Source organism: Molothrus aeneus, chromosome 23 (assembly GCF_037042795.1).
Source record: "Molothrus aeneus isolate 106 chromosome 23, BPBGC_Maene_1.0, whole genome shotgun sequence".
Lineage (NCBI taxonomy): Eukaryota > Metazoa > Chordata > Aves > Passeriformes > Icteridae > Molothrus > Molothrus aeneus.
In genome coordinates, this window is record NC_089668.1 from 1,505,553 (window position 1) to 1,529,970 (window position 24,418).

The following is a 24,418-nucleotide window of genomic DNA, read 5'->3' on the forward strand; positions in this document are numbered from 1 at the left end:
TGAAGGGCTCGGAGGCTTTGGGAAAGCCTGGGATGGGGTGGAAGGAGAGTGCAGCTGGGAAAAACACCAATCACTTGTTTTAAAAATTTTAAGTTTTTAACAGTAATAAAATGGTTATAAAAATAGCAATATAATCAGAGTAATAAAAATTTTGGACTATTTGATTTAGGACAATATGAGACAATAGAAACAAAGAGTTATGGACATCTGGGTACCTTTTTCTGGGCAGCACAAGCCCAAAAAAGGACACAGGTTAACAGAGGATTAACCCTTAAAAACAGTAACCTGTTGCATATTCATACAGCTCATACATGATGCATAAATTCCATTCAAACACAGGATTCTGTCTGGTCAGTGTAAACTTCTTCCTCATAATCCTAACAGCATCGTTCTGGCTGAGCAAGGCAGGAAGAAATTCGTTTCTCCTGATAATGGAGCAATGAATTCTCTTTCTCTGAAAGATTCAGGTGTCCTGTGGCTTCTACCTCGCCTTTCTTTAGGAAAAAAGTATCCTACATAGCATAGTTTCTATTTTAACATTTTATTATAACCCAAAACTATATTTACCCCACTGCTTAAGAGAATTAACACAGCATCACTTTCTAACACAACACATTAAATATTCATCTTAATATTTGCAAAAAGCCAAGCATAAAATACGCATTTTTTTTTTCACACAGAGATGTGTGACCGTGTTCACAGGGGTCTGAGGATGAGGGAAGAGAGGAGGATCTGACTCCATGTTTCAGAAAGCTTGATTTATTATTTTATGATATATATTATATTAAAACTATCCTAAAAGAATAGAAGACAGGATTTCATCAGAAGGCTGGCTAAGAACAGAATAGGAAAGAATGAAAACAAAAGCTTGTGTGTCGGACAGAGAGTCTGAGCCAGCTGGGCTGTGATTGGCCATTAATTAGAAACAACCACATGAGCCCAATCCCAGATGCACCTGTTGCATTCCACAGCAGCAGATAACCATTGGGTACATTTTGTTCCTGAGGCCTCTCAGCTTCTCAGGAGGAACAATCCCAAGGAAAGGATTTTCCATGAACCATGTCTGTGCCGGGGGTGCACAGCGCCGCCTCCGCTGTCCCGTGGCCGATCCGAGCCGGGCTCCATCGCTCGGCGCCGGCGGAGGGCGGAGCGCTGCGGCCGTTCCGGGGCGGGCCGAGCCGGGCCGAGCCCTTCCGGGGCACCGGGGCACGATGGCGGCCACCAAGCGGGTGCTGTACGTGGGTGAGTGGCCGGGCTGGGGGACCCCCGAGGGGCCGGGGCCGCCGGCGGTGCCCGGTGACCGCTTGGCCGCCCCGCAGGCGGGCTGGCCGAGGAGGTGGACGAGAAGGTGCTGCACGCTGCCTTCATCCCCTTCGGAGACATCACCGACATCCAGATCCCGCTGGACTACGAGACCGGTGCGTGCCGGGGCGGCTGGAGCGTTCCCAGGGTATTTTGGGGTGGCACCGTCCCCCGTGGGATCGGCCCGAGCATCCCCGGGTGCGGGTTTGGGGTGGGACCCCACCGGAGCATCCTCGGGTGCGGGTTTGGGGTGGGACCGGCCCGAGCATCCCCAGGTGCGGGTTTTGGGTGGGACCCCACCGGAGCATCCCCGGGTGCGGGTTTGGGTTAAGATCCCCCCATAGGGACCGGCCCGAGCATCCCCGGGTGCGGGTTTGGGGTGGGACCGGCCCGAGCATCCCCGGGTGCGGGTTTGGGGTGGGACCGGCCCGAGCATCCCTGGGTGCGTGTTTGGGGTGGGACCCCTGCCCCACCATGGGGCCGGTGTGTCCGTGCTGGCCCTGACCCATCGTTTCCTTCTTTCCCTCCAGAAAAGCACCGAGGATTCGCCTTCGTGGAGTTTGAGCTGGCAGAGGTGAGTGCTTGAGCCATTTGGGGGTTTTGGTCCCCTTTGGGGTTTTGGGATGGATCCTCCTCCTGCTGGAGGAATCTGTGAAATTGCATATGGGTTACCCACCACAACGTTCAGATGTTGTTCTGCTCTTCCAAGTCTCCACTTTTCCCGTTTTCTCCTGGGCTGAATTCCCACTTTTCCTGTTTCCAACCCAAACTGCTCCCCTGCTACCGTCCCTGGCTGGGTTTCTTGGTTTCATGGGCTGTCATATATTTGTCCTCTGATTGTCTGTCCTGGGTTTCATACACAAATCTCTCCTCTCCCAAATGCTCATGGCAGCAATAAAACATCTTAAATACAAGGGGTTAATGGGTTTTTCAAATATGAGACCCACATGGGGTTTGGAAACCCCACATGGATGGCGTTTGGATATGGCTTTTACAAAACCCATCAGTTCATACATCCCTGGGATAAATGGGGTTTAGGAAAACTTGGCAGTTGTCTTTATAATGAGATGTTATGCTGGACCTTCAGAATAAATGTTAATAATTATTTTATTTTGATTTTTTTTTTTTGGCAGGATGCAGCAGCAGCTATTGACAACATGGTATGGACCCTGCTCCCACTCCTGCTCCCTGCTCCTTGGGGATGTGTGGCTTTGCTGCCCTGGGTGCTGTGGGCTACAGAGGGAGCAGAAGCTCTGTCCTCTGAGCTCTGCAGGGCTTTGGGGGGCACGGTGGTTTTATACCTTTTGGTGGGCTTTGCTGTGCTTTTTTCCCCTCTGCAGAACGAGTCTGAGCTCTTTGGCAGGACAATCAGAGTGAACCTGGCCAAACCCATGAGGATTAAGGAAGGATCATCCAGGCCTGGTGAGCTGGGGAACAGAACATCCCTGGGCATGCTTGGAGCTCTGTGCATAAACTGAGCTGTGGCCCTTTGGGTCAATTCCTGTGCTCTGACCTTTCCTTTTGTGGCCACAGTCTGGTCAGACGATGAGTGGCTGAAGAAGTTTTCAGGGAAGACTTTGGAGGAGAACAAGGAGGAGGGAGGAGCAGAGGCCCCCAAAGCAGAGGCACAGGAGGTAGGAAAAACAACCAGAGCCATCTGTATCCCCGTTATCCCAAAGGATGGCAATGCAAAGCTGAGAAATGTCACCTCAACCCGCTTTTCTTTCTTTCCCTGCCCAGGAGGAGCCTCCTGCCAAGAAATCCCGGGTGAACCCCCAGGTTTACATGGACATCAAGATTGGGAACAAGCCCGCGGGGCGGCTGCGGATCCTGCTGCGCTCCGACGTGGTGCCCATGACTGCAGGTTGCACACGCACACACCTCACGCCTGGTGTGAGGAGAGGGCTCAGCCTCCCCTCCCGGGCACCCCCAGGGGCGCCCAGCTCTCACCTCCCTCCCCTTTGCCCCCCAACGCACAGAGAATTTCCGCTGCCTCTGCACCCACGAGAAAGGGTTTGGCTTCAAGGGCAGCAGCTTCCACCGCATCATCCCCCAGTTCATGTGCCAGGCCGGAGACTTCACCAACCACAACGGCACCGGCGGCAAATCCATCTACGGGAAGAAGTTTGATGATGAAAACTTCATCCTCAAGCACACAGGGCCAGGTAAACCCATCTCCAGGAGAGAAAATGGCTCAGCATCACATGGGGCTGTTTTAGCCGTGTTGATAGCAGCAGTCCTGAGTTATAATTATAATTATAATTATTATCATCTGCATTGGCCAGATTTTTCTGCCATATTCAGACCCTTGTGTCACAGATGTATTTTATGAAAAATCCTTTTGCCAGGATCTTTTCTCCTGAGGAGCTGAGAAGTTTCAGCTTCTCCATGTTTTGCTGCTTTGGAATGTGACTTGAAGAATTGTTTACCCAGCATGTGAAATTGTTTTTACTTCATGATCAATGACAACAGCCACCTGTGTCGAGGCTGTGAGCAGTCACAAGATTTTATTATCATTCTATTCCTAAAGTCTTGTGAGATTTTATTATCATTCTATTCCTACAATATTATGAGATTTTATTATCATTCTATTCCTAAAATCTTGTGAGCAGTCACAAGATTCTATTATCATTCTATTCCTTTTCCTTGCTAGCCTTCTGATGAAATCCTTTCTTCTATTCTTTTAGTATAGTTTTAATATATAATTTTCTTTTAATATAATATATATAATAAAATAATAAATCAGCCTTCTGAAACATGCAGTCAAGATTCTCATCTCTTCCCTCGTCCTGAGACCCCTGCAAACACCACCACAGATAGCAGCAACCCTGAAATTATAATTATTATCATCTACATTGGGCAGATTTTTCTGCCACACTCAACCCTTCTGTCTCACCAAATGCATCGTTCCCTCTCCATCCACTTTATCTGCAGTATTACGTAAAGGAAAAACAATTTCAAAGCTGCTTTTCCTGCTTGATTTTAAACGAGGAGTGTCACAGCACGACTGTGAAAGGCAGGAGCAAGCAAATAGGTTTATCTCCATACAAACAGCTTTGCTGTTACTGCAGCTAAAAATAGCTGAGCATCTTTCACACTTGCAAGTGTTTCTGAGCATAATTGAATTCCAGGAGTTTCTGTGGATTTTGATATCCAGCAGCGTTCTGTGGGACATGGGAAGGGGCTGGGCTGAAGGAGCAGCTCCTGACTCAGCCCTAACTCTGCATTTTCTGACCCCAGGGATGGTGTCCATGGCAAACTCGGGCCCAAACACCAACGGCTCCCAGTTCTTCATCACCTGTGACAAAACAGACTGGCTGGACGGGAAGCACGTGGTGTTCGGGGAGGTGACGGAGGGCATGGACGTGGTGAGGGAAATCGAGGTAGGTGAGGGCAGGGGGGAGCTGGGGGCAGAGCCCACTCCCTTGCTGCCCTGAGCATTCATTCACCCCTGGAATTGCTGCTGCTGTTTCCTCCAAGGCTCAGGGCACCAAGGATGGGAAGCCAAAGCAGAAGGTGATCATCTCGGACTGCGGGGAGTGCGCCTGAGCTCGCGCTCGGCGGGGCTGCATGGGGGAGCCTGGCCTGGAGGGACAGGGAACCAGCAGGGATGGGGCACCCCAGGGACCCCCCAGCACTGCCCATCCTGCAGCTTCCATAGGAATTCCCCTACCTAGGGGGGAGGATTTATCCTTCCTGGGATAAATCCCAAATCCCTTCCCAGCCTGCGCTGCCCGAGCTGGGCTGGGCTGGTCCTGCTGCCGTGTTCTGGAAAAAAATTATGTTTATGGTAAAAATAAAACCTAGTTTTGAAAATACTGAGGGCCTGGCTGTTGAATTGACTCTGTGGAAGGCTGGTCTTTGCACAAAGATTTTTTTTTTATTTTTATTTTTGTGTATTTGCCCTCATCTTTGTGAATCCTGTGCCTAAATCCTGGCTCCGGTACCTGTGTGAGGGAGAGCAGAGCAGAGAGCAGAGCTGAACCTCTCGTGTTTGTTGCACAGCAGCATCTCCTGGAGGTGTTTTTGGCTCTGTAGTGTCCTTTTCCAGCAGCAGAGGGAGGCAGGTCCCTGGCTGGTGTCTCTCCTGCTGGTCCAGCTCCATCCCCATCCCCGGGGGAGGGCGTTCACTGGAGAACACCAGGAAACGAGGGAGCCCTTTGGGTGATGAAGAAGAATAAAAACCCAGAGTGGTGAGGCTGTGGGAAGGGATTTCCAGCCTGCAGAGTGGGATAAACCACATGGATTTGTAGTTCCTGTGGTGGGCAGCCCTGGCTTTGCACTTGGAGGTGATTTTGGGTTTTCCTGTGGAATTATGGAAGGGGTGTTTGGTTCTGAGCTTGTGCAGGTATTGGCAGGAGGGATTGGGCTGCTGAGGTGGAGAGGAAGAACTGAAGTTCAGATTTTGGGGATGTTTGGAAGTGCTTGTGCCATTGAGGATTTTGGGGTTGCCCAGCCCAGCCCCTCACAAATGATGGTGTTGTTTTTCCATAAAAAAAACAACTTTTCACTGCCTGGTTTCCTAGGGTGGCTGTGGGCTGTGCATTGTCCTAAAACTGAGACAAGGTGAGATTCAAGGATCTGATTCCTGACAAACCAGCCCAGCTTTCCCTTTCCTTGCTCCCTTCTTTTTGTTTAAATCCCACATTTTTTAAAGTCAGCCCTTGCAGGCGCCTTCAGCAAGACCTGAAAGGGAGAATCCAGAGTCAGTGCCAGGCCTGGGTGTTCTCCCTGCTGGAGGCACCGAATCCCACAGAGCCAGGATTGCATCCTGAGCTGGATTTTGTGTGGAATTCATATTAGAGGCATGAGCCCACTAATTCTTAGTTAATTAATTATTAATTAAATACCCAGAGAAGCAAAACCTTTCCGTGGGAAGCTGGGCACTGACAGGGAGCAAATCTTGGGGTTTTATTGGGATTTTTCCCTGACTGTGCCAGGTTCTTTCCTTGTTTATTGCTGTAAGGTTCCCCAGGTATCCGAGCTGAGAACCAGGACAGGCCTTTTCCTTTTAAAATCAGAGCAAATAAATAATTTAATTGTGCAAATAACCTGGGGAAGCTGCCTGGGACCGGTCACAGCCCAGCCGGGAGCCCACGGGATGGGCACAGCCTGACCTAAAACTCACATCAGGGCTCATTTTCAAGCAAATAGGTACAATTTTAGCCAATTCTGAGTCTTTTTTTTATTGCAAAAGGCCCTCTGAACAGAGCCCTGTTGTGCTGTGACATTAAAAAACAAAGAGCAAGAGAAACTCCGTGTTTACTTTCCAAACTTTGCGTTTATTTTATAACAGTGCTGTAGCTCAATATGGATATTTTATTCTTTTTTTCCAACTGGCTGAGTTTGGTGAACTTTGGGTAAACAGGAGGGGGTTAGTCAGCCAGCTACTTAATTGGCTGATGATATTTTCATTAAGGGAATTAAAAGCACTTGGGTAGAGGTGGGTTAGTGGAGAAATACACAGCTAGAAACAGCTCAGTCCCAGAGCAACCTGGATGCTGCCTCCCCCCTCCAAAAACTGCCTCCAGCACAGGGAAAACTCATCAGTCACAGATAAAACAGAATCAGCCAAAAATCCTCTCTTTCCTATATATATATATGTGTTTGTATATATCTGTGTGTCACCAAGCAGGATAAGAAAAAGGAAGTTTTATATTATTTACATCCACTTCTAGAAAGGGGTGGGAGGGGTTTATTTTTGGCTTTTATTATTAGTTATTATTATTATTATTAAAGGATTTTGCTCTGATGCAGCCCACAAAGCTCCTCTTCCATGCATGCAGCAGAAACCCAGGGTCACATTGCTCTGGAGGGAATGGGAGGGGACACTCAGGGGTGGGAATGGGACATCCAGGAGTGGGAATGGGACACCCAGGAGTGGGGATGGGACACTCAGAGGTGGGAATGGGGCATCCAGGGATGGGAATGGGACACTCAGGGACGGGAATGGGACACTCAGGGACGGGAATGGGATATCCAAGGATGGGAATGGGGCATCCAGGGATGGGAATGGGACAGTCAGGAGTGGGAATGGGACACTCAGGGGTGGGGATGGGACATCCAGGGATGGGAATGGGACACTCAGGGACGGGAATGGGACACTCAGGGACGGGAATGGGATATCCAAGGATGGGAATGGGGCATCCAGGGATGGGAATGGGACAGTCAGGAGTGGGAATGGGACACTCAGGGGTGGGGATGGGACATCCAGGGATGGGAATGGGACACTCAGGGATGGGAATTGGGCATCCAGGGATGGGAATGGGACACTCAGGGGTGGGAAAGGGACCTGTCCATCAGTGGCAGCCGCAGGATTTCACCACCATGTTCCGGTGCTTTTTGAGGATGACGTTGTTGTTGCTGTCGTAGTAGAGGACAGAGGTGGCACTGAGCTTGGTGGGGGCACAGCACGCCTTGGGCACGGCCTCAGGCTTCATCAGGTGGACCTGGGGGATGGATGGAGCCCGTCAGAGCCAGCAAACGTGGCTCCAGGCAACAACCCAACCAAAAAACCCCGGGTGAATGGGGGGATTATTTCCATCTTTTTGCAAAAATATTTGTTCTAAACTCCAGGCAGTCCCTGCTGCGGTTTATATTGGATCAGGGCTCATGGCACTGCGTGGGCCAGGCAGCCCCTTCATTAATTTGGGATTTCAGGGCCCTTTTTCTCACAAAAATAGACAAATGAATAAAAAAACACCAAACCCATAAATCAGCGCAGCGCGGGTCAGGCTCTGGGGTGGACGGGGGGCGCTGGGTGTTGCTCCAACAGAGATTCTCCCCCCCAAACTTAAACCCTAAACTCCACAACACCTCTGTGAGCAGGACTGCACTCGGGGATGGTTTTTCCCTGCTGGGGCCAGGCGTTATCCCGGATTTTCCCTGCAGGGCAGGGGCTGGGGGAGTCTGGCAGGACACGGGAGCCCCGGTGGCTGCCCCGACATGTGCGATTCATTTACAGCAGGGGCAGCCGAGCTCTCCCAGCTCGGAAGTCCGGTGTTTTTGCTGTCCAACCCTGCTATTTGCAGCTCAGGCTGGGGCTGGCACGGCTCCACAGCCGCCTTTGCCCTGGCTCTTCCCAGAAGGGCTGGATCCAGGTGATTCACATCCTGCCCCAGCAGCTCCGTTTTGGGAACAGCGCTGGGTTTGGGGGTGATGGGTGGGCGTAGGGGGGGTGAAAAGAGCCCCTCCCTGGATGGTTCCCAGCCCCTGGAAGTTTTGTTAATGTCAAAATTAAACCCAGCCAGGCGACACCTTCAAAGGCTGGGCCGAGGGCTCGGCGCTCCCTGTAATTAACCACGAGCACCGGAGCCGGGGTGGCTCTGCCATTGGGAAACCAAAACACTCACAGGGCAGGAAATTCCAGAAATTAAAGCTCTGGCTGGGATGTGGGGTGGGTTTGGGAAAAAAAACAAACCCAAGGCATTAAAGCTTTTCTTGCTGGGAATATGCTGAGCCCAATGTTTGGGTGCTGGGGTTGTGGGTAAACCCTCAGGAACAGCTGGAGAGGAGGATGCAGGGATGACACTGAGAGTTTTTTGGGGGGCTCTGGTGTGCCCTGGGCTTGTCTCTGCTCCCCAGCTCGCTGCCAGGGGAGAGGAATCATTAATCTGCCAGAAACCATCAGTTTTGCCCCAGCTGCTGCGAAACTGGAGCAGGATGGTGTCAGAAAATTAAGAGGTGAGGGGGATCTGGGATGACAAAATTCTGCTTCTGGTTGAGGATGAGGGACAGAGCTCTGTGCCCTCACTCTGGGTCTGTCCACAAATGCCTTGAAATTCCATATTGGAACCTCCTGTCACAGCCTGTGGTGGGGGCCAGCCCGTGGGCAGCCACCCAGATGTGTGAGCATTTACCCAGATGGGCACGAACCCACCCAGATGTGCATGAACCCACCCAGATGTGCGAGCACCCACCCAGATGTGTGAGCACCCACCCAGATGTGCATGAACCCACCTAGATGTGCGAGCACCCACCCAGATGTGCATGCACCCACCCAGATGTGCATGCACCCACGAACTCTTTATTTCAATCAGGAGCCCAACTGCGCCCTCCCAGCTGAACGCCCTCAAGCCCAGCCTTGCTCTTCCCAAAATCCCAGCTCTTCCTCAGGACCTGAGTGCTCCCCAGGAGCCTGGAAGTCCCCCCAGGGCTGCCCTGGTGGGCTGCACTGACCAGGGACTGCAGGATGGCGTGGTTGGTGGCGTTCATGCAGGAGTCCAGGGGGAATGCACACTCCCCCTCACAGTAGTAGGCTGAGTATCCCTGTGGAGCAATCACCCAGTCCTGCAAAAATAACCAAAAAAAAAAAGGATTACATGGAGGGCTTCACCCTTCTGTGCCCCCTCGTCCATTCCCCACCTGCATAAACAGCTCAGCAAGGGTTTATTTTGGATTTTTGGATCAGCCATGAGTTTGTTCGGGGTCGCCGGTGGGGTTTGGGGTTGTGGCCGTTCCTGTTTGCCTTCCCAGCTCCTGGGATGGTTTCATGGGCAGGAGAATCCAGCCTGGGAGGGAGCCCAGGATGGGGAAATGGAATGATGGGGAGTTTTTTGGGTTTGTTTTTTTTTGTCATTTACTTCTCCCAGCAGACAAGTACCAGCCAGCCAAGGTCCTGGAAGCTGACGTAGAGCTCGTGGCGCCGGCAGACCTGCCGCCCATCCGTGGGGTGGACATCATCTGTGGGAAAAGGGGACAGGGATTTCAGCCCTGGAATTCCCCCTCAGAGGTGGGATTCAGCCCCTGGGACTGGGATTAGCCCGGGAGAGCCAAAGGAGAGGAGCCTTTGCTGCTGCACAAAGGGAAAAGCAGCTCCAGACTGGCCTATAAATTGATATTCCAATATTGGGATAAAGGAATTCAGCCTTGGAAGGGCTAAACCCCAGCTTTGCTCACTTTGAGGGTTTCCCAAACTCAGGCCTTCCTGCTCCCCTCCTGCCTGAGCTTTCTGGAGCTGTGACACCTTCCCAAGGCTCCAAAGCCAAGGGCAATGAGGCAAAAATTCCAATATTCAGTAATCCTGACACGCTCACAAAACACCATTTCCTTGAGGGCATCCAACCCAAACCCTCTCTGCACCTCCCATACTTCAAAAACCTCCAATCCTAAAACCTCAGAACTTTTCGCTCTGTTTCCCTTGGGCCAAAAATATTGGGACTTCAAGGTGCTGACAAGCAGAGCCTCGTGTTTTCCACAGGGGCATCCCTCCTCCTCCTCCTCCTCCTGCAGCAGAAAACACCTCACCAAAAATTCCTGGGAGCTTGTTGGGGTGGGGGAGGTCGTTGGATTTCTTGTGCTGTCGCCTCCTCTGGGGTTTGGCTGCTCGTGTGACACGGGAGGGGCTGGGGCTGGCCCGGAAAAATGTCACCATGAAGGGCTGCTTGGAGCGGGGTCCCCTTCGCCCCAGGAGCCCGGCTGAGCCCGGATCCACGCTGTGCCCTGCGGGGACAGGACCATCTTTGGGGTTTGGCCTCAAATGGAACTCGTTTGGTTAAAGCAGAGATGAGAAATAGGGGAAATCTGCAGCAGGAGATGTGGTTTTGGCATGCCAAGGGGTTGGAGCCTCCTGTTCCAGCATGAAATGGTGACACGGGGCTGTTCAGGGGTTAAAAGGGGTTTTGTCCTTCACCCCAAGGAATGGATGGGGCTGTGATTCCTCCTCCCATGGAAGAGGAGCTGCTCTCTGTGTGCCTTCCCACCTGGAAAAGGCACTGCTGGAGCAGATTTAATCCCGTGGGGAAAAGAGGGTTAATCCTCTGCCCCACACACAGAGGATGCCTCCAGGTAAGGAGTTCATTAACTATTAATGAGGTTAATTACAGTCCACGCCATCAGAACCTGCAAACCCAGACTGCTGGCACCCATCAGAGCTGGAAATTTAAAATTGCACTGAGATCAACCCCCCCCCAGCACATCCACAGCACTGAGAGGGCTCCAGTTCCTGGGAATTTGTCCCCAAACTCTGCAGGGAGGTCGGGCAGGCTCACCATCATCTGTCTCCACATAGAGCCGCAGCCCCAGGGTGTATTTCTGCTCCACTGACCAGTGGTTGCTGGCAGCTGTGACATCAAACACCAGCCAGCCCTCAGTCCCAGCACACAGGTCCTGCACATCCAGCAGGAACAGGTCAGATTCCCTGCAGGAACAGGGGAAAGGAGCGGGTGAGTAACAGCCCCCGAAGGGCTGCAGCAGGAGGGGTAATGAATGGGGATGACTCCTGAGAGCTGTGTCTGGGCAGATCCCAGCTCCTGGGTGCTGGACACCACGGGGGTGTCCTGGGAAAAGCTCCCTCCCTGGCCAGGTGGGGATGCCAGGGCGTGGCACTGCCCTGGGGAAGGTGTGGGAGCCGCCGGACACGGCGGGGCCGCTGCGGGTGGGGTGGGGAGGGACAGCCTGGGGCTGCTCCCCATTCCTGCCTCCATCTTCATCCCAGTTCCCATCCCCACCACCCCACTCCCCTCTTCTTCAGCACCATTCCCATTGCCTTCATTTGCATTCCCATTCCCATCTTCATTCCTGTACCCACGCCCATTCCCATCATCTTCATCCCCATTCCCATTTTCATTCCTGTACCTATCACCATCCCCATTAACCTTGTTTCCATTCCCACTCCCATCTTGTTCATTCCCTTACCCACTCACATTTTCATTCCCACTCCCATTCCCATCATCCCCATCACCTTCATCCTCACCCCCATTCCTATTATCTTCACCCCATCCTTGTTCCCTTCCCATCTCCTTCATTCCCACACCCTTTTCCACCCCCATCACCTCCATCCTCACCCCCATTCCCATCATCTCCACTCCTATCCCCATTGTCCTCCCATCCTCTTCATTCCCACCCCCATCACCTTCATCCTCACCCCCATTCCCATCATCTTCATTCCCTTCCAATCTCCTTCATTCCCACCTTCATCCTCACCCCCATTCCCATCCCCATCACCCCACACCATTTTCTCCACACCATCCCCACTCCCCCCACCTCCATCCCCACTCCCACCCTCCTCATCCTCATTCCCACCCCCTTTCCTGCCACCCCTGCCTTTCCCAGCCCCTGACCTGTTGGAATGCTGGGCAGCCACCTCGTAGATGCTGACGTGGAGGCTGCTGTTGCCGTGCCTGGGGACGCCCCGGGATTTGTAGATGCGGAACTCGGCGGCCGTCACGGCCTCTCCTACCGGCACCTGGGTCAGGTCGAACCTGAACTCCTTCCAGTAGGGCTTGGGTGACAAAAGATCCCGGTCCTGCTCCACTGAGGAGAAAACAAAAAGGGCTCAGGGATGGCTGAGCCAAGCCTGGAACCTCCCCACTGAGCCCCACCAAGTGGATTTTGGGGATAAACCCACGGGTTTTGAGCCGCTCGCCCTTGGTTGGAATCTCCCGTCCCCTGAGGGTTTGGATCTGGATCAGCCTCCCCTATTTCTGCAATTTATTTTGATGCAAACCCACCAGCTTTCCCTCCCAGCCCTCTTCCTTTATTATTAATTAAAATAAAAATAAATTAAAATTAAAACGCAAAGGCTGGCTATGGGAGGAGCACAGGGAATGTGACAGGCTTTAGGAGCTGCTTCACCAAAAGGTGAAAAACACGTTCAAAATGTTGAGATTTTGTGGCTCAGCAGGGCCATCTGGAGCAAAAATTGGGGTTTTCCAAACTTTTCTTGCAGCAGACAAGCCCAGGGCTCATCAGGGCCATCACTGGATATCACAGGTCCACAAGCAAAGATTTGTCTACAAGCAAAAACTTAGCCACAAATAAAAATTTTTATCCTGTGTGTTTTTGGGGAGTTGGGAGGGATTATCAGGTCACTCTTCTGTAAAAAAAACCCTCACTTTTTCCTGCAAACACCTCATTTCTCCATCACACTGGGATAGGAAAAATCTGATTTTATTTTGTTCGTCCATAAAGAATAAACCTTCCTTTCTCTATGGTAATGCAACCCCCACAGTTTTGCTAATGTGCAATTATTTGCTTCAAATTGTTCTTTAAAAATACCCCAATCTTCCTGGTCTGAGTGTAATTAAAGTTTATTATTAAATATGATTCAATGTGACTAAAGCTTCTCCTGCTTCAGGCTCAAAAACAACGTAACCTGGCACTTACTTTTAAATCTAAAACCAAATAATTAACTAAATAAAAAAATAAACATGTAAATCCATTTTTAACCAATTCCAGGGGGGAAATATTCCAAATTTAATCCACCATAAGCTTGCCATTCCCATATATATATATTATATAAATATATAAAGTTTATGATTGAATCATATTTTATGTGACTAAAGCTTCTCCTGCTTTGGGCGCAAACGTAAATCTGGTGCTTACTTTTAAAACTAAAACTAAATCAAAAATAAACATTTAAAATGCATTTTTTAACCAATTCCAGGGGGGAAATGTTCCAAATTTAGTCCACCATAAGCTTGCCATTCCCATATATATAAATATATATATATATATAATATATATATGTATATATATATGAATTATAATATATATTTATATATTATATATTATATAAATTATAATTAAAAATTTAATTTAAAAATAATTTTAATTTAAATATAATTTTTAAAAATTTATAAATTATAAAAATATATAAATAAATATATTATATATATAATTATATATACATTATATATAATTTTATATATTTATATATTTGTATATAAATATACAAATATATAAATAATATAATTATATATAATAAATATAGTATATATTTATATTATTTATATATTTGTATATTCATATATTTATATATAATCTATATATTTAAAATTATATTTTATATAAATATATATTATTTTGTTTATTTTATATATATATTGGATGGAGCAGTGCATCCCTCCAAACCCAACCCCGAGATTTTACTTACATACCCACAAGTTTTTTTTTTCCTTCTTATTTTTTCTTCCCTTTTTTTTTTTTTTTTGCCCCTTTTTTTTCCTTTTTTCTTTTTTTTTTTTTTTTCGTTTCGTTTTGTTTTGTTTTTCAAATCCCACATTCCCTGCAGCTCCCGGCCTCACCACAAGCCGTGTTATAAAAAGAGCGCGGGGCAGGGCGGATGCGGAGAGCGCTTCCTGCCCTGCTGGTGGCTGCCAGCTGGGCCGGAGGATGCTGTGGGCACCTGACCCAGCCCCTGTCCCCCTCGGGGGGGGACACGGAGCCCCCCCAAACCCTCTGCAGTCCCTCAGGCTCTTCCCTCTTTCCCATTTCTTCCACCACCCCGTCCTGGGGTGGTTTTACTCCCCTGGATTTTTGGTGCTGCCAAAGCTGCCGAGGCCTCGTGGTGCTCACAAAAATCCTTCAATTCCCCCCAGAATGTGAGTAGAGGAGTCACCTCTGGTTTTTTAGCACTGATAATCCCCCTGATGTGAGTGTCCCACACCAGTCCAGGGGACTCTCCAGGGGTCCCCTTGTGTGTTTTTGGTCACTTTGCTCCAAAATCTTTGGCTGCAGCTGGACCCTCAGCCAGGGATGTGCAGAAGGGTTTTTTGTCAGAGCCACAGAGGTCACAGAGACCCCACACCACATAAAAAAGCCAAAAAGGTGATTTTTGTCCCTAGAGAAGAGTGAAAGCCTCTGCTAAAATTTTTTTTTAAATGAAAATTTCCTGTTGCTGTGGAGGTGATGGAGGGAGGGGTCCAGGGGTGAAGGCAGAGGAGGGGATTCGGTGGGAGGGGAGCCCAGGGACACCTTGACAGCAGGAGAAATGCAAAAATCAGATGAGCTGCAATTAGCTGAGCCCTTTGAGGAACCAATAAGCTGGATCTGTCTGGGATGGAATCCTGGGAGGAATCCCTGAATTCTCTGCTGCTTCAGAGAGGAAAAAAGGGAACCCCTTTGGAGGGGGAGGACTGAGAGAGAATCTTCGCCTTCTGTGCCACCACTGGTGCACAAGCAGCAGCTTGGAGCACCCCAAACACGAGTTTGGAGCAGTTTGGAGTTTTCGGAGCAGCCTCAACCTCCCCGTGCTCGCTCCTAAAATCAAAATTGCTGTGAAATGAGAGCCCTGCAGTCCCCCCTGAGCACCCAGCAGAGCTGTGGGTGCTCAGATGCTGCTGGGGGTGCGCTGGAGGTGCCCCCCCGGGTGCTTTGGGGAGCCCAGGGTGCCTGGGAACCTGCCCCTGCTCCGGGTTGACTCAGCCACACCACCAACCCTCAATTATCTGTGGGTGGATGATCTGGATTGCAGAGGAGAGGCACAAAAAAAGCCCAACCCAGGAGCTTTGCTCTCCTTTCCCCTTCCTTTGGCATCATCCCCAGGAGCTGCTGCACCTTCCCCCCAAAGCTGAGTGCCCTGCTGTGCTCCTATCACCCCCAAAAATAATATTAAAATTATTATAAACGAATATAAACAGCCTTTGGGCTGCTCCCCTGGCAGGGGATGCCCAGCTCCATCTCAGCTGAGCCTCCTGGTGTCTCCCAGTCCCTGAGCATTCCCAGATCTCTTCCCAGGTCCCAACCCTTCCTCCTGCTCCCCAGGTTATTCTTAGCTGCACGTTTTTGCTTCTATAAACTTCTACAAACCGTGCTTCAGTCGTAATTACCAGGCCTGGCTTCTCCCCATGGGTCCCCACGATCATTTTGGACACCAAATTAAAAGGAAATGCCAGGATATTCAACCACATCAAGTGCCCTGCATCCTAAAATAGGTTTAAAGGAGATGCAGGGAAGATGCTGTCCTTTCCTAGCAAGCAGGGGAAAAAAATAAGCTCTGGAGGCTTTCTGAAGTGGGGAGGGATTTAGGAGCTGTCCCAACACATCCAGACTCCCACTTTGCTTCCTCCATCCTCCTGGGATGAGCAGCGGGAGCTGCAGGACACAGAGCTCAGCCAGGAGCGCCCTGTCCCAGGTGGATCCCAGGATTTATCTGGGAAGTTTTTCCCATTAAAATGCACGCAGAGGGTCCATGGAGGGCACCGACACCTCTGCACAGGATGCTCCCAGGAGAGGAGGCTCCAACGGCTGCAAAATGGAGCCAGGGCTGGGAAAATCCCGACAGCAGCTGGGTTGCAGTGGTAATTGTGTGGGGTGATGGCAGTGAGAGGTGAACTTCCAAAGTGGAGTGGAGCAGCACTTCCCAACTCCTAAAATTCCATTAAAGAGGCTGCCCTGAGCTCCCACCCCACACTTGGGGTGCCCTGGGGTGCTGTGGCTGTTTTTGGGTTCCTCTCCAGTGTTCCCTGGATTTTCCAGGATGTTTGGCTGTGGGCACATCTGAAACAGCCACGGGGGAATCACAGACTCCTTTGGGTTGGAAGGAACTTTAAAATCATCTAATTCCACCCCCTTGCCATGGGACACCTCCCAGTAAATCGGGAGCCAGCAGGGAAAGGGGAATGTGTGCGCTGTGGTGCCCTGGGGGCTCAGGAACGCTGGGAGCCCTCACCCCCTTCCCGCCCCACATCTCCCCGCTCCACAATCACACCCTGCCCGTATCCACGGCCCACAGCTGAGGAGAAATCCCAAAGCCCATCCTCACCCCGGGCTTAAAAACCCCAAACCCCGCCGGGCTGCTGCAGGGAGGGCGCAGAAACAGCACAGACCGGGCTTCGTCCCCGCTCCGGGAGGAGCAGAAAGGGTGGCATGGGCGGATCCACCGGCCCGGGACGCAGCTGGGGCTGCCCCTGTCCCCAGACCGGGCCGCGTTGTGGGATTTTTGTCACTCCCCCTTCCCAGGAACAAGGAGTGCCTCGGGACCGGCTCACACAGGTCCAAAGAGGTCCAAGTGCCCAATGGGGCACAGACTTTGCCCCATTTGCATGTCCCCATCGGGATAATTGTGCAGCTAATTATGCATGTAAATGAGAGCTGGCCTTCTCCCACAAAAAAAAAAACTTATTTAATTAACATGAAGGGGCTGAGGAAGCCGCAGAAATCAAAGCCATTCAAATGGAAGGCTGGAGCTGTGCTCCACAACTCTCCTGGCTACTCCAGGAGCACTGGGAAGGGCAGCAGTGCCCCTGTACCTGCAGTGATCCCTCCCAAAGGCTCCCCTGAGCATCCCACCCTGGTTACCACCAAACCTGACCATTTTAAAGCCCTTTTTGGTGCCTGGGTGTTGTCCCAAGTGCCGAGGGGATTTGGCGCTTCAGTTTTTGTCTCCATCGCTCTCAGCTTTCCCAGGATGCGGAACTCCACCAGTTCCCTCAGGGCTCTGGGTGCCTGCACCTGTGGCTCTGTCCCAGGGAGATTCCTCACACCCACACGTGGTCCGGGGGGCGTAGGAATGAGCAGGAGAGACCTCCACAGCTCCTCCATCGCCTAAACCTCCTGCCAAGGCTGCAGATCCCCCTCCCTGCCTCCCATCTCCAAGGAGGGATTCTCCCCATCCTCAGAGGTTGTGGGGGATTTTCTGCTTGGGGCACCCGAACATCCCTTAAAGCAACGAGCAGGGACAGGGAAAAGCTCCTTATCCGAACTCCTGGTCTGCAAATCCCACTGGGTTCAGCCCTGGGAGAGGATTTATCCCACCCCGAGTTTTTGTGGCCCCGCTGATGCTGGGATCAGCTCTGTTGCCTGGAAATACGAGGGATGCTGGAGCCTGGTAACCAGCTGGACGGGATTCCAGCAGTAATTAGCAGCCTGGAGGATTTTATTTGGAGCCGTGATTCGGTGTCCCACCGAGGGTCGCCCTGCTGCTGGCACCAGAGCCGCTGTCCCGCCTGCCCCGAGCCCCGTTCGCTGCCCGCCTTGTGCCCGCTGAAACGGGGACAGCGGCGTGGAGGAGCCTCCCTCGGCTCCTTCTTGCTGCAGGACGTTCCCCTTCTCCATTTCCCCTTTTTAAGGGGAGTTGGGATTCATCCCGGCCACTTTCAGCCGACACTCGTGTCCCTCACTGCCACCGTGTCCCTCACGGCCGCTCCCCCGTTACTGAGCTCAACTTTGGGCAAAAAAGTTCCTTATTTGAGCAAGGGCTGAGAAACCACTCCGAGGGATGCTCGGAGCTGCCGGTGCCACGGTCACGGACCAGGAGTTGGGGTTGGGTCAGCTCAGCCCCGTGCCCGTCCCGCCGGGGCTGTCCCCCGGTGTCCCCCGGTGCCTTCCCGGCTTTGCCGCCGCCTCCTCGCCGGTCCTGCCCGTCCCCTCCTGTCTGCTTCGATCGCCCCAGTCCCTCCGTGTGCCCCGGTCCCCCCCGGTCCAGCCTAAACCACCCGGATCATCTCGGTGCGCTCCGATCGTCCCGGTGCCCCCGGTCCAGCCAAACCCGCCGGGATCCTGCCCGCACATCCCGGTACCGCCGGTGCCCCTCGGGGCGCTCCGGTCCTCCCGGTGCCCCGCACATCCCGGTACCCCCCCGGTACCCCCCGGTGCCCCGCGCCGGTTCTCACCCATATTAACGAGGCTGACCACGGTGTCTGCCCGGCTCACGACGCTGCCGGGCGGGGGGCTCTGCGTGCTGAGCCCGGTGAGCACCGGGCGCGACACCGCCGCTTCCTCACCCTCCTCCTCCTCCTCCTCGCCGGCCACGGCGTGGTACAGATCGAGCATGAAGAGCGGCGCGGCGGCGGCGGGGGCGCGGGCGGGGGCGCGGGGCCGGGGCCGGCCGGGCAGCCCCAGCACGGCCAGGATCTCCCGCTGCACGTCCCGCCGCTCGCCGCCGCTCAGCCGCCGCTGCGGGACCCCGGCGGCGTGGAGCCGGCGGCGGAGGACGCTGCCGCTGCCCAGCTGGCACAGCACGGCCGCCACCCAGAGCAGCGCCACGGCCCCACGCCGCCCCCCGCGCCCCATGGCACCGCCGGGACCCCCCGCCCGCCCGGTGCGGAGCGGCCCCGGGCACCGGCACGGCCCCGGCTCCGGCCCCGGCCCGCCCCGGCGGGGAGAGGGAAAGGGACGGTCCCTGCAGCGGCACCGCCCCGGCCCTCCCCGCCCGGTGGCTGCGGGGCACGGGGAGCATCGCTGGGCATGAGAAGCGGCAGGAGCTCAAAGCTGTGGAGACCCAAATTCATGGGAATCCACCCCTGGGGATGCTTGTCCTCATGGGCACCCAAAGCTGTGGAGACCCAAATTCATGGGAATCCACCCCTGGGGATGCTTGTCCTCATGGGCACCCAAAGCTGTGGAGACCCAAATTCATGGGAATCCACCCCTGGGGATGCTTGTCCTCATGGGCACCCAAAGTCGTGGAGACCCAAATTCATGGGAATCCATCCCTGGGCATGGTTATCCTCAGGGGCACCCAAAGTCGTGGAGACCCAAATTCATGGGAATCCATCCCTGGGCATGGTTATCCTCAGGGGCACCCAAAGTCGTGGAGACCCAAATTCATGGGAATCCATCCCTGGGCATGGTTATCCTCAGGGGCACCCAAAGTCGTGGAGACCCAAATTCGTGGGAATCCATCCCTGGGGATGCTTTTCCTCAGGGGCACCCAAAGCACTGGGTTCCCACCCCCACTCACACCCAAAACCATCCCTAGGGATGCTCCTGCTCAATGGGTGCACGAATGCATGGAGATCCATTCCTAGGGATGCTCACCCCATGGGCACCCACCTCTAAGGAGGCTCCCCCTTGTAGGCAACCAAACCCAGGGGCACCCACCCTCACTGGCACCCAAATTCCTGAACAAACACACCTGGGGACACTCACCCTTGAGGGAAACCAAATCACTGGCACCAAAATCCATGGACAAACACACCTGGGGATACTGACCCTTGTGAGAACCCAAACCCAGGGGTACCCACCCTCACTGGCACCCAAATCCATGAATACTCACACCTGGGGACACTCACCCTTGAGGGAAACCAAATCACTGGCACCAAAATCCATGAACAAACACACCTGGGGATACTGACCCTTGTGAGAACCCAAACCCAGGGGTACCCACCCTCACTGGCACCCAAATCCATGAATACTCACACCTGGGGACACTCACCCACCTGGGAATCCACTCCCAAGGCCACCCAAACTCTTGGACACCCCCTTGCATCCCTTCCCCTCACAGGTAACCACTTCCCCACCCCACTGAACACCTCACCAGCCCCACCCACCCACCTGGACCACTTTAATTTTGGGGCTGGGTGGTTCCCTGCTCCATCCCACAAGAAAACCTGGGTGCAGTCACCCCCTGCCTTCCACAGCCACTGCCTTCCCAGACGGGATAAGCAGCTCCAGCTCATCCTGACAAAGCTAACACTGGGGAATAAAGCAGGAGGCAAGATTGTTTATTACCGCAAGCAATTTTAATACAAAAATGTGTCTGGTTCTTTTAAACAATTCATTGGTAGAGCTTCGGTTTTGCCTCAATTTGAAACCAATTGAGAGAATCACACAGCAACATGGTCGGAGCCGGAGAGGAACAATATTTAATAAATACAGGAGCTGTGCAGAGCCCTCGTCTCCTGGTCACTTGGTCAAGTTGGATTTTATTACAAAGAAAAAGGAGCGTACAAAAGCGAGACAGGACTTGCAGCGAGTGTGCTGGTGAGACTCATTTCAAGGACAAGCAACTGTGCGTGTAAGTCCAGATTTCTCCTAGGAGCAGAGTTCACATCAATCTCAGCCTGGCTGGAAGTGGAATGACCAGTTAAATAATAAATAGGAAAACAAAGAGATGCAGATAAAACAGTGATTGTGTAAGGAACGCCTCGGGGCGGGCTGGTTAAGCCATCAATCCAGAAGATTCCTTGATTTTGGAGGGCCCACCACCTCTAAGGGATGCATCCCAGTGATCCAGACCTGCAATCCTACCCCGCATCCTCCAGTGTGAAGCCCCTCCTCAAACCCCTCCCCAAACCCTTCACCCTCGGTTTGTTCTCTAAAAACAAAGTTGTCAGGACAGTATTTTCAAGACAGCAAAATTGTCACGGCCTTTGCTGTAGTGTGTGCAAATTTTATTAAAGTCAAACTCCGCTTTCTTCAGATAAAACCACATAGCTTTAAAAAAAATGGAAACATAAGCCCCAAGTCCCCTCACCTCATGTTTCTCTGGTTGAGGTATCTGTGATTTACAAAAAGAGAGTTCCTTGAACACTGCAGGATTCAGGTCTTTGCTTTTAAATATAATTTACCTTGCTGAGACAGCAAGTTAAGTTTATAAAGATGCATTTAGGAAACAATCCTAAAAGATAAAGCAGGTTCACACCCTGCACCGCGCAGAAATCCTATTTATATTTTAGTTTTTCTTTACACTTTCACATCTTGACCTTTTTTTTTTTTGCTTCCTTTTTTTTTTTAATCTTTTTCTTGATTTTTTTTTTCTTTCTCTCCCACATTTCAGTTTTCCAGGCCCCTCTCTAAACAGGGGTCACCGAGAGGCAATTTTTTTTTTATCTACATAAATATTCACATGAAAATAGTAACTTACAAAAAAGAAAAAAAAAAACCAAAAAACCAAAAAAAACTAAAAACAAAAAAAAAAAACCCCAAAAGAAATAAACCAAATAAGGCAGCTTCATAACACAACTTTTCTTTTACACTTTTAACAATATAGTTTCTCCCATTTAGAATAAATATACATCCAATGTAGGGTTAAAAACTGGACACAGGTTGGGTGCTTTTTTTTTTTTTCCCCGTTTGTTTTTTTGTTGTTGTTTGTTTGTTTGTTTGTTTGCTTCTCCTTCCTCTCCCTCGGGAGGGTGGCGGGTACAGTATTATCTCTTAGGGCCGGGAGTTTTTGGGGTGGCAGCGGGCGTTTTCTTGGACATGGTGGGGATTTTGGAGGGCTTGGCGGCGGCGCCGCGGCGGGAGCCCTGCCCGCCGGCCGCGCTGCTCTCCGAGGTGTCCGAGCAGGCCGACTGCGTCTCCAGCAGGTCGAAGTCGGAGGCGTCGCTGCCCCGCCGGCTGCTGGCCCTGCTCCCCGTGCGGCTCCCGGCGCGGCTCGTGGGACGGCTGGCGGCCTTCTTGGGGTCTGCAGGGAGAGCCCCCAGAGCTGTGGCAAGGAAGGGCTTGTTCCCCCTGACGCCCTAAGGTTTGTTCCTCCCGCTGCCCTAAGGTTTGTTCCCCCGATGCCCTTTGTTCCTCCTGATGCCCTAAGGTTTGTTCCTCCCGCTGCCTCTGGTTCCTACTGATGCCCTTTGTTCCCTATGATGCCTTCAGTTTTGCTCCTCTCCACGCCTTTTGTCCCACATGCCCTAAGTTTTCTTCCCCCATGCCTTAAGTTTTGCTCCTCCCGAGGCCCTTTGTTCCTCCTGATGCCCTAATTTTGCTCTTCCTGATGCTCTTAGTTCCTACTGATGCCCTAAGGTTTGTTCCCCCCAATGCCCATCGTCCTGATGCCCTAAGTTTTGTTCCTCCCAATGCCTTTTGCTCCTCCCGATCCTTAAGTTTTGCTCCCCCGATGCCTTTTGCTCCTAATGATGCCCTTTGTTCCTCCTGATGCCCTAAGTTTTGCTCTTCCCAATGCCCTTTGTTCCTCCTGATGCCTTAAGTTTTGATCCTCCCAGTGCCTTAAGTTTTGTTCCCCCTGATGCCCTAAGTTTTGTTTCTCCTGATGCCCTAAATTTTATTTCTCCCGATGCCATTTGTTCCTCCTGATGCCCTCCCTAAGTTTTGTTTCTCCCAGTGCCATTTGCTCCTCTTGATGCTTTAAGTTTTGTTCCTCCTGATGCCTTTTGTTCCTCCTGATGCCCTTTTTTCCTCTTGATGCCCTAAGGTTTGTTCCTCCTGATGCCTTAAGTTTTGCTCCTCCCAATGCCCTTTGTTCCTTCTGATGCCCTAAGTTTTGTTCCTCTTGATGCCCTAAGATTTGTTCCCCCTGATGCCCCTTGCTCTTCCTCCTGATGCCATTTGTTCCTCCTGATGCCTCCCTAAGTTTTGTTTCTCCCAATGCCATTTGCTCCTCTTGATGCTTTAAGTTTTGTTCCTCCTGATGCCATTTGTTCCTCCTGATGCCCTCCCTAAGTTTTGCTCCTCCTGATGCCTGAAGTTCTGTTCATCCCAATGCCCCAAGTTTTGCTCCTCCTGATGCCCTAAGCTGCAGAGCTGTGCCAGCCTCTCCTCCCCCACCACCCATCCCTCAAATATTCCGTATTTCCTCCAGTGCACCGGTGGGGAGTTTTTCCATCTTTTCCCCTCACTCACCTGCCCGAGTGGTTTTGGCACCTGTTGAGACTGGGGAGGAGCTGTTACTGGTGTCCCCAGCCAGGGAGGTCCGGCTGGAGTGGAAGGTGGGGCGCTTCAGCTTGCTGCCAGCCGAGGGGGTCACCTTGGGAGGAAGCACACACAGGACATCCTTCAGCTGTCACCTGCACCCTGGCAGGCCCAGGTCACAGCCCAGATCAGGTCCTCAGCAAAAATCCGGGCATTTAAGGAACCCCCATCTCAATGGTCAGGGAAGGCACAAGCTGCTGTTTCAGTGGTTTATAAAAGGGAAAAGCCCAAATGCTGAGAATTTGGAGGGGAATGGCAGTTTGTGAGCTGCAGGCTGAAAAAGAAAATTCTGAGTAAAGCTGTTAAGAGGCAGCATCAGCCGGGCTGGAAGCCTCCACAAAGGGAATGTGGAATATGGGAAAAATAGGGATTTTAGCATCCAAGCAGCTCAGGAGCATTTTGGAAGGTCAGGTACAACTCGGGATCTTGAGTAGCACAACCCATTGTGGGCAGAGGTGCAGGGACACCCTGGTGCTGATGTTCACACCGCTCCCAGTGCCCAGAGGCAGCCAAATTGGAGAAGTGATGGACAGGGACACAAACCACAGCAGCTCAGCTCTTTGCACGGTGCCTTTCCCGACCTTTAAGATGTTGGAAGTGCAGCTGGTGTGGGGTGAAGCAGCACAACAGGCAACTCTGCTCCCACTGCTGCTGCAGGAAGCCAAGGGGAAGGTGCCAGCAGGGCGAGGGCACCTGGATCCAGCTGGAAAAGGCAGCTCCAGTTCCAGTTCACCATCCAAAGCTCTGGGTTTGGGGCAGAGCTGCAGGAAAGTACCTGCCTATGGTGTCCCCAGCCCTGGGGTTTTAGGGGTGCTGCATCCCTGGAGAGATGCACAGATCCCACAGGGCATTTCTCACAGCTGGAGGGGTTTTCCTCCATCCCCTGCAATTTTGTGATTTTTGGGAACCTCAGAAATGTTGGAATGTGATGAAACTGGAGCTGCAGGGAGAGAGGGGCAGCTGAGGGAATCAAAATCCATTAAGACGCGATTTTCGAGGTGCCACTGTCATCATCAGAGATTTC

At 52.0% G+C, this 24,418-nt stretch overlaps 3 protein-coding genes across 6 annotated transcripts in view; 1 reads left to right on the forward strand and 2 right to left on the reverse strand.

Annotated features, from left to right (window-relative positions):
• Nucleotides 1-1,178: 1,178 nt before the first annotated feature.
• PPIE (peptidylprolyl isomerase E) lies at nt 1,179-5,120 on the forward strand. Its single transcript, XM_066564692.1, has 10 exons — nt 1,179-1,242; nt 1,320-1,418; nt 1,833-1,876; nt 2,436-2,462; nt 2,643-2,724; nt 2,836-2,936; nt 3,043-3,166; nt 3,282-3,467; nt 4,543-4,685; nt 4,783-5,120. Exons 1-10 carry the CDS (start codon nt 1,212-1,214, stop codon nt 4,849-4,851), a joined length of 906 nt encoding a protein of 301 aa, XP_066420789.1. The 5' UTR covers nt 1,179-1,211; the 3' UTR covers nt 4,852-5,120.
• A 1,459-nt stretch (nt 5,121-6,579) lies between these two features.
• LOC136565898 (bone morphogenetic protein 8B-like) lies at nt 6,580-19,035 on the reverse strand. Its single transcript, XM_066564776.1, has 7 exons — nt 18,636-19,035; nt 12,363-12,555; nt 11,292-11,440; nt 10,549-10,743; nt 9,905-9,984; nt 9,481-9,591; nt 6,580-7,751 (listed from the first exon to the last, which is right to left on the reverse strand). The coding sequence occupies exons 1-7, from the start codon at nt 19,033-19,035 to the stop codon at nt 7,602-7,604; spliced, it is 1,278 nt and encodes a 425-aa protein (XP_066420873.1). The 3' UTR covers nt 6,580-7,601.
• Nucleotides 19,036-20,464: 1,429 nt separating this feature from the next.
• Nucleotides 20,465-24,418, reverse strand: part of LOC136566045 (microtubule-actin cross-linking factor 1-like) — a 141,660-nt gene continuing 137,706 nt past the window's right edge. For all 4 annotated transcript variants that reach the window (XM_066564996.1, XM_066564992.1, XM_066564993.1 and 1 more), the window contains 2 exons: nt 23,326-23,449; nt 20,465-22,153 (listed from right to left, as the gene is read on the reverse strand). In XM_066564996.1, the coding sequence (XP_066421093.1) occupies nt 21,897-22,153; nt 23,326-23,449 (381 nt within the window). In that variant the 3' untranslated portion in view covers nt 20,465-21,896. The remainder of the gene's footprint in view (nt 22,154-23,325; nt 23,450-24,418) is intronic.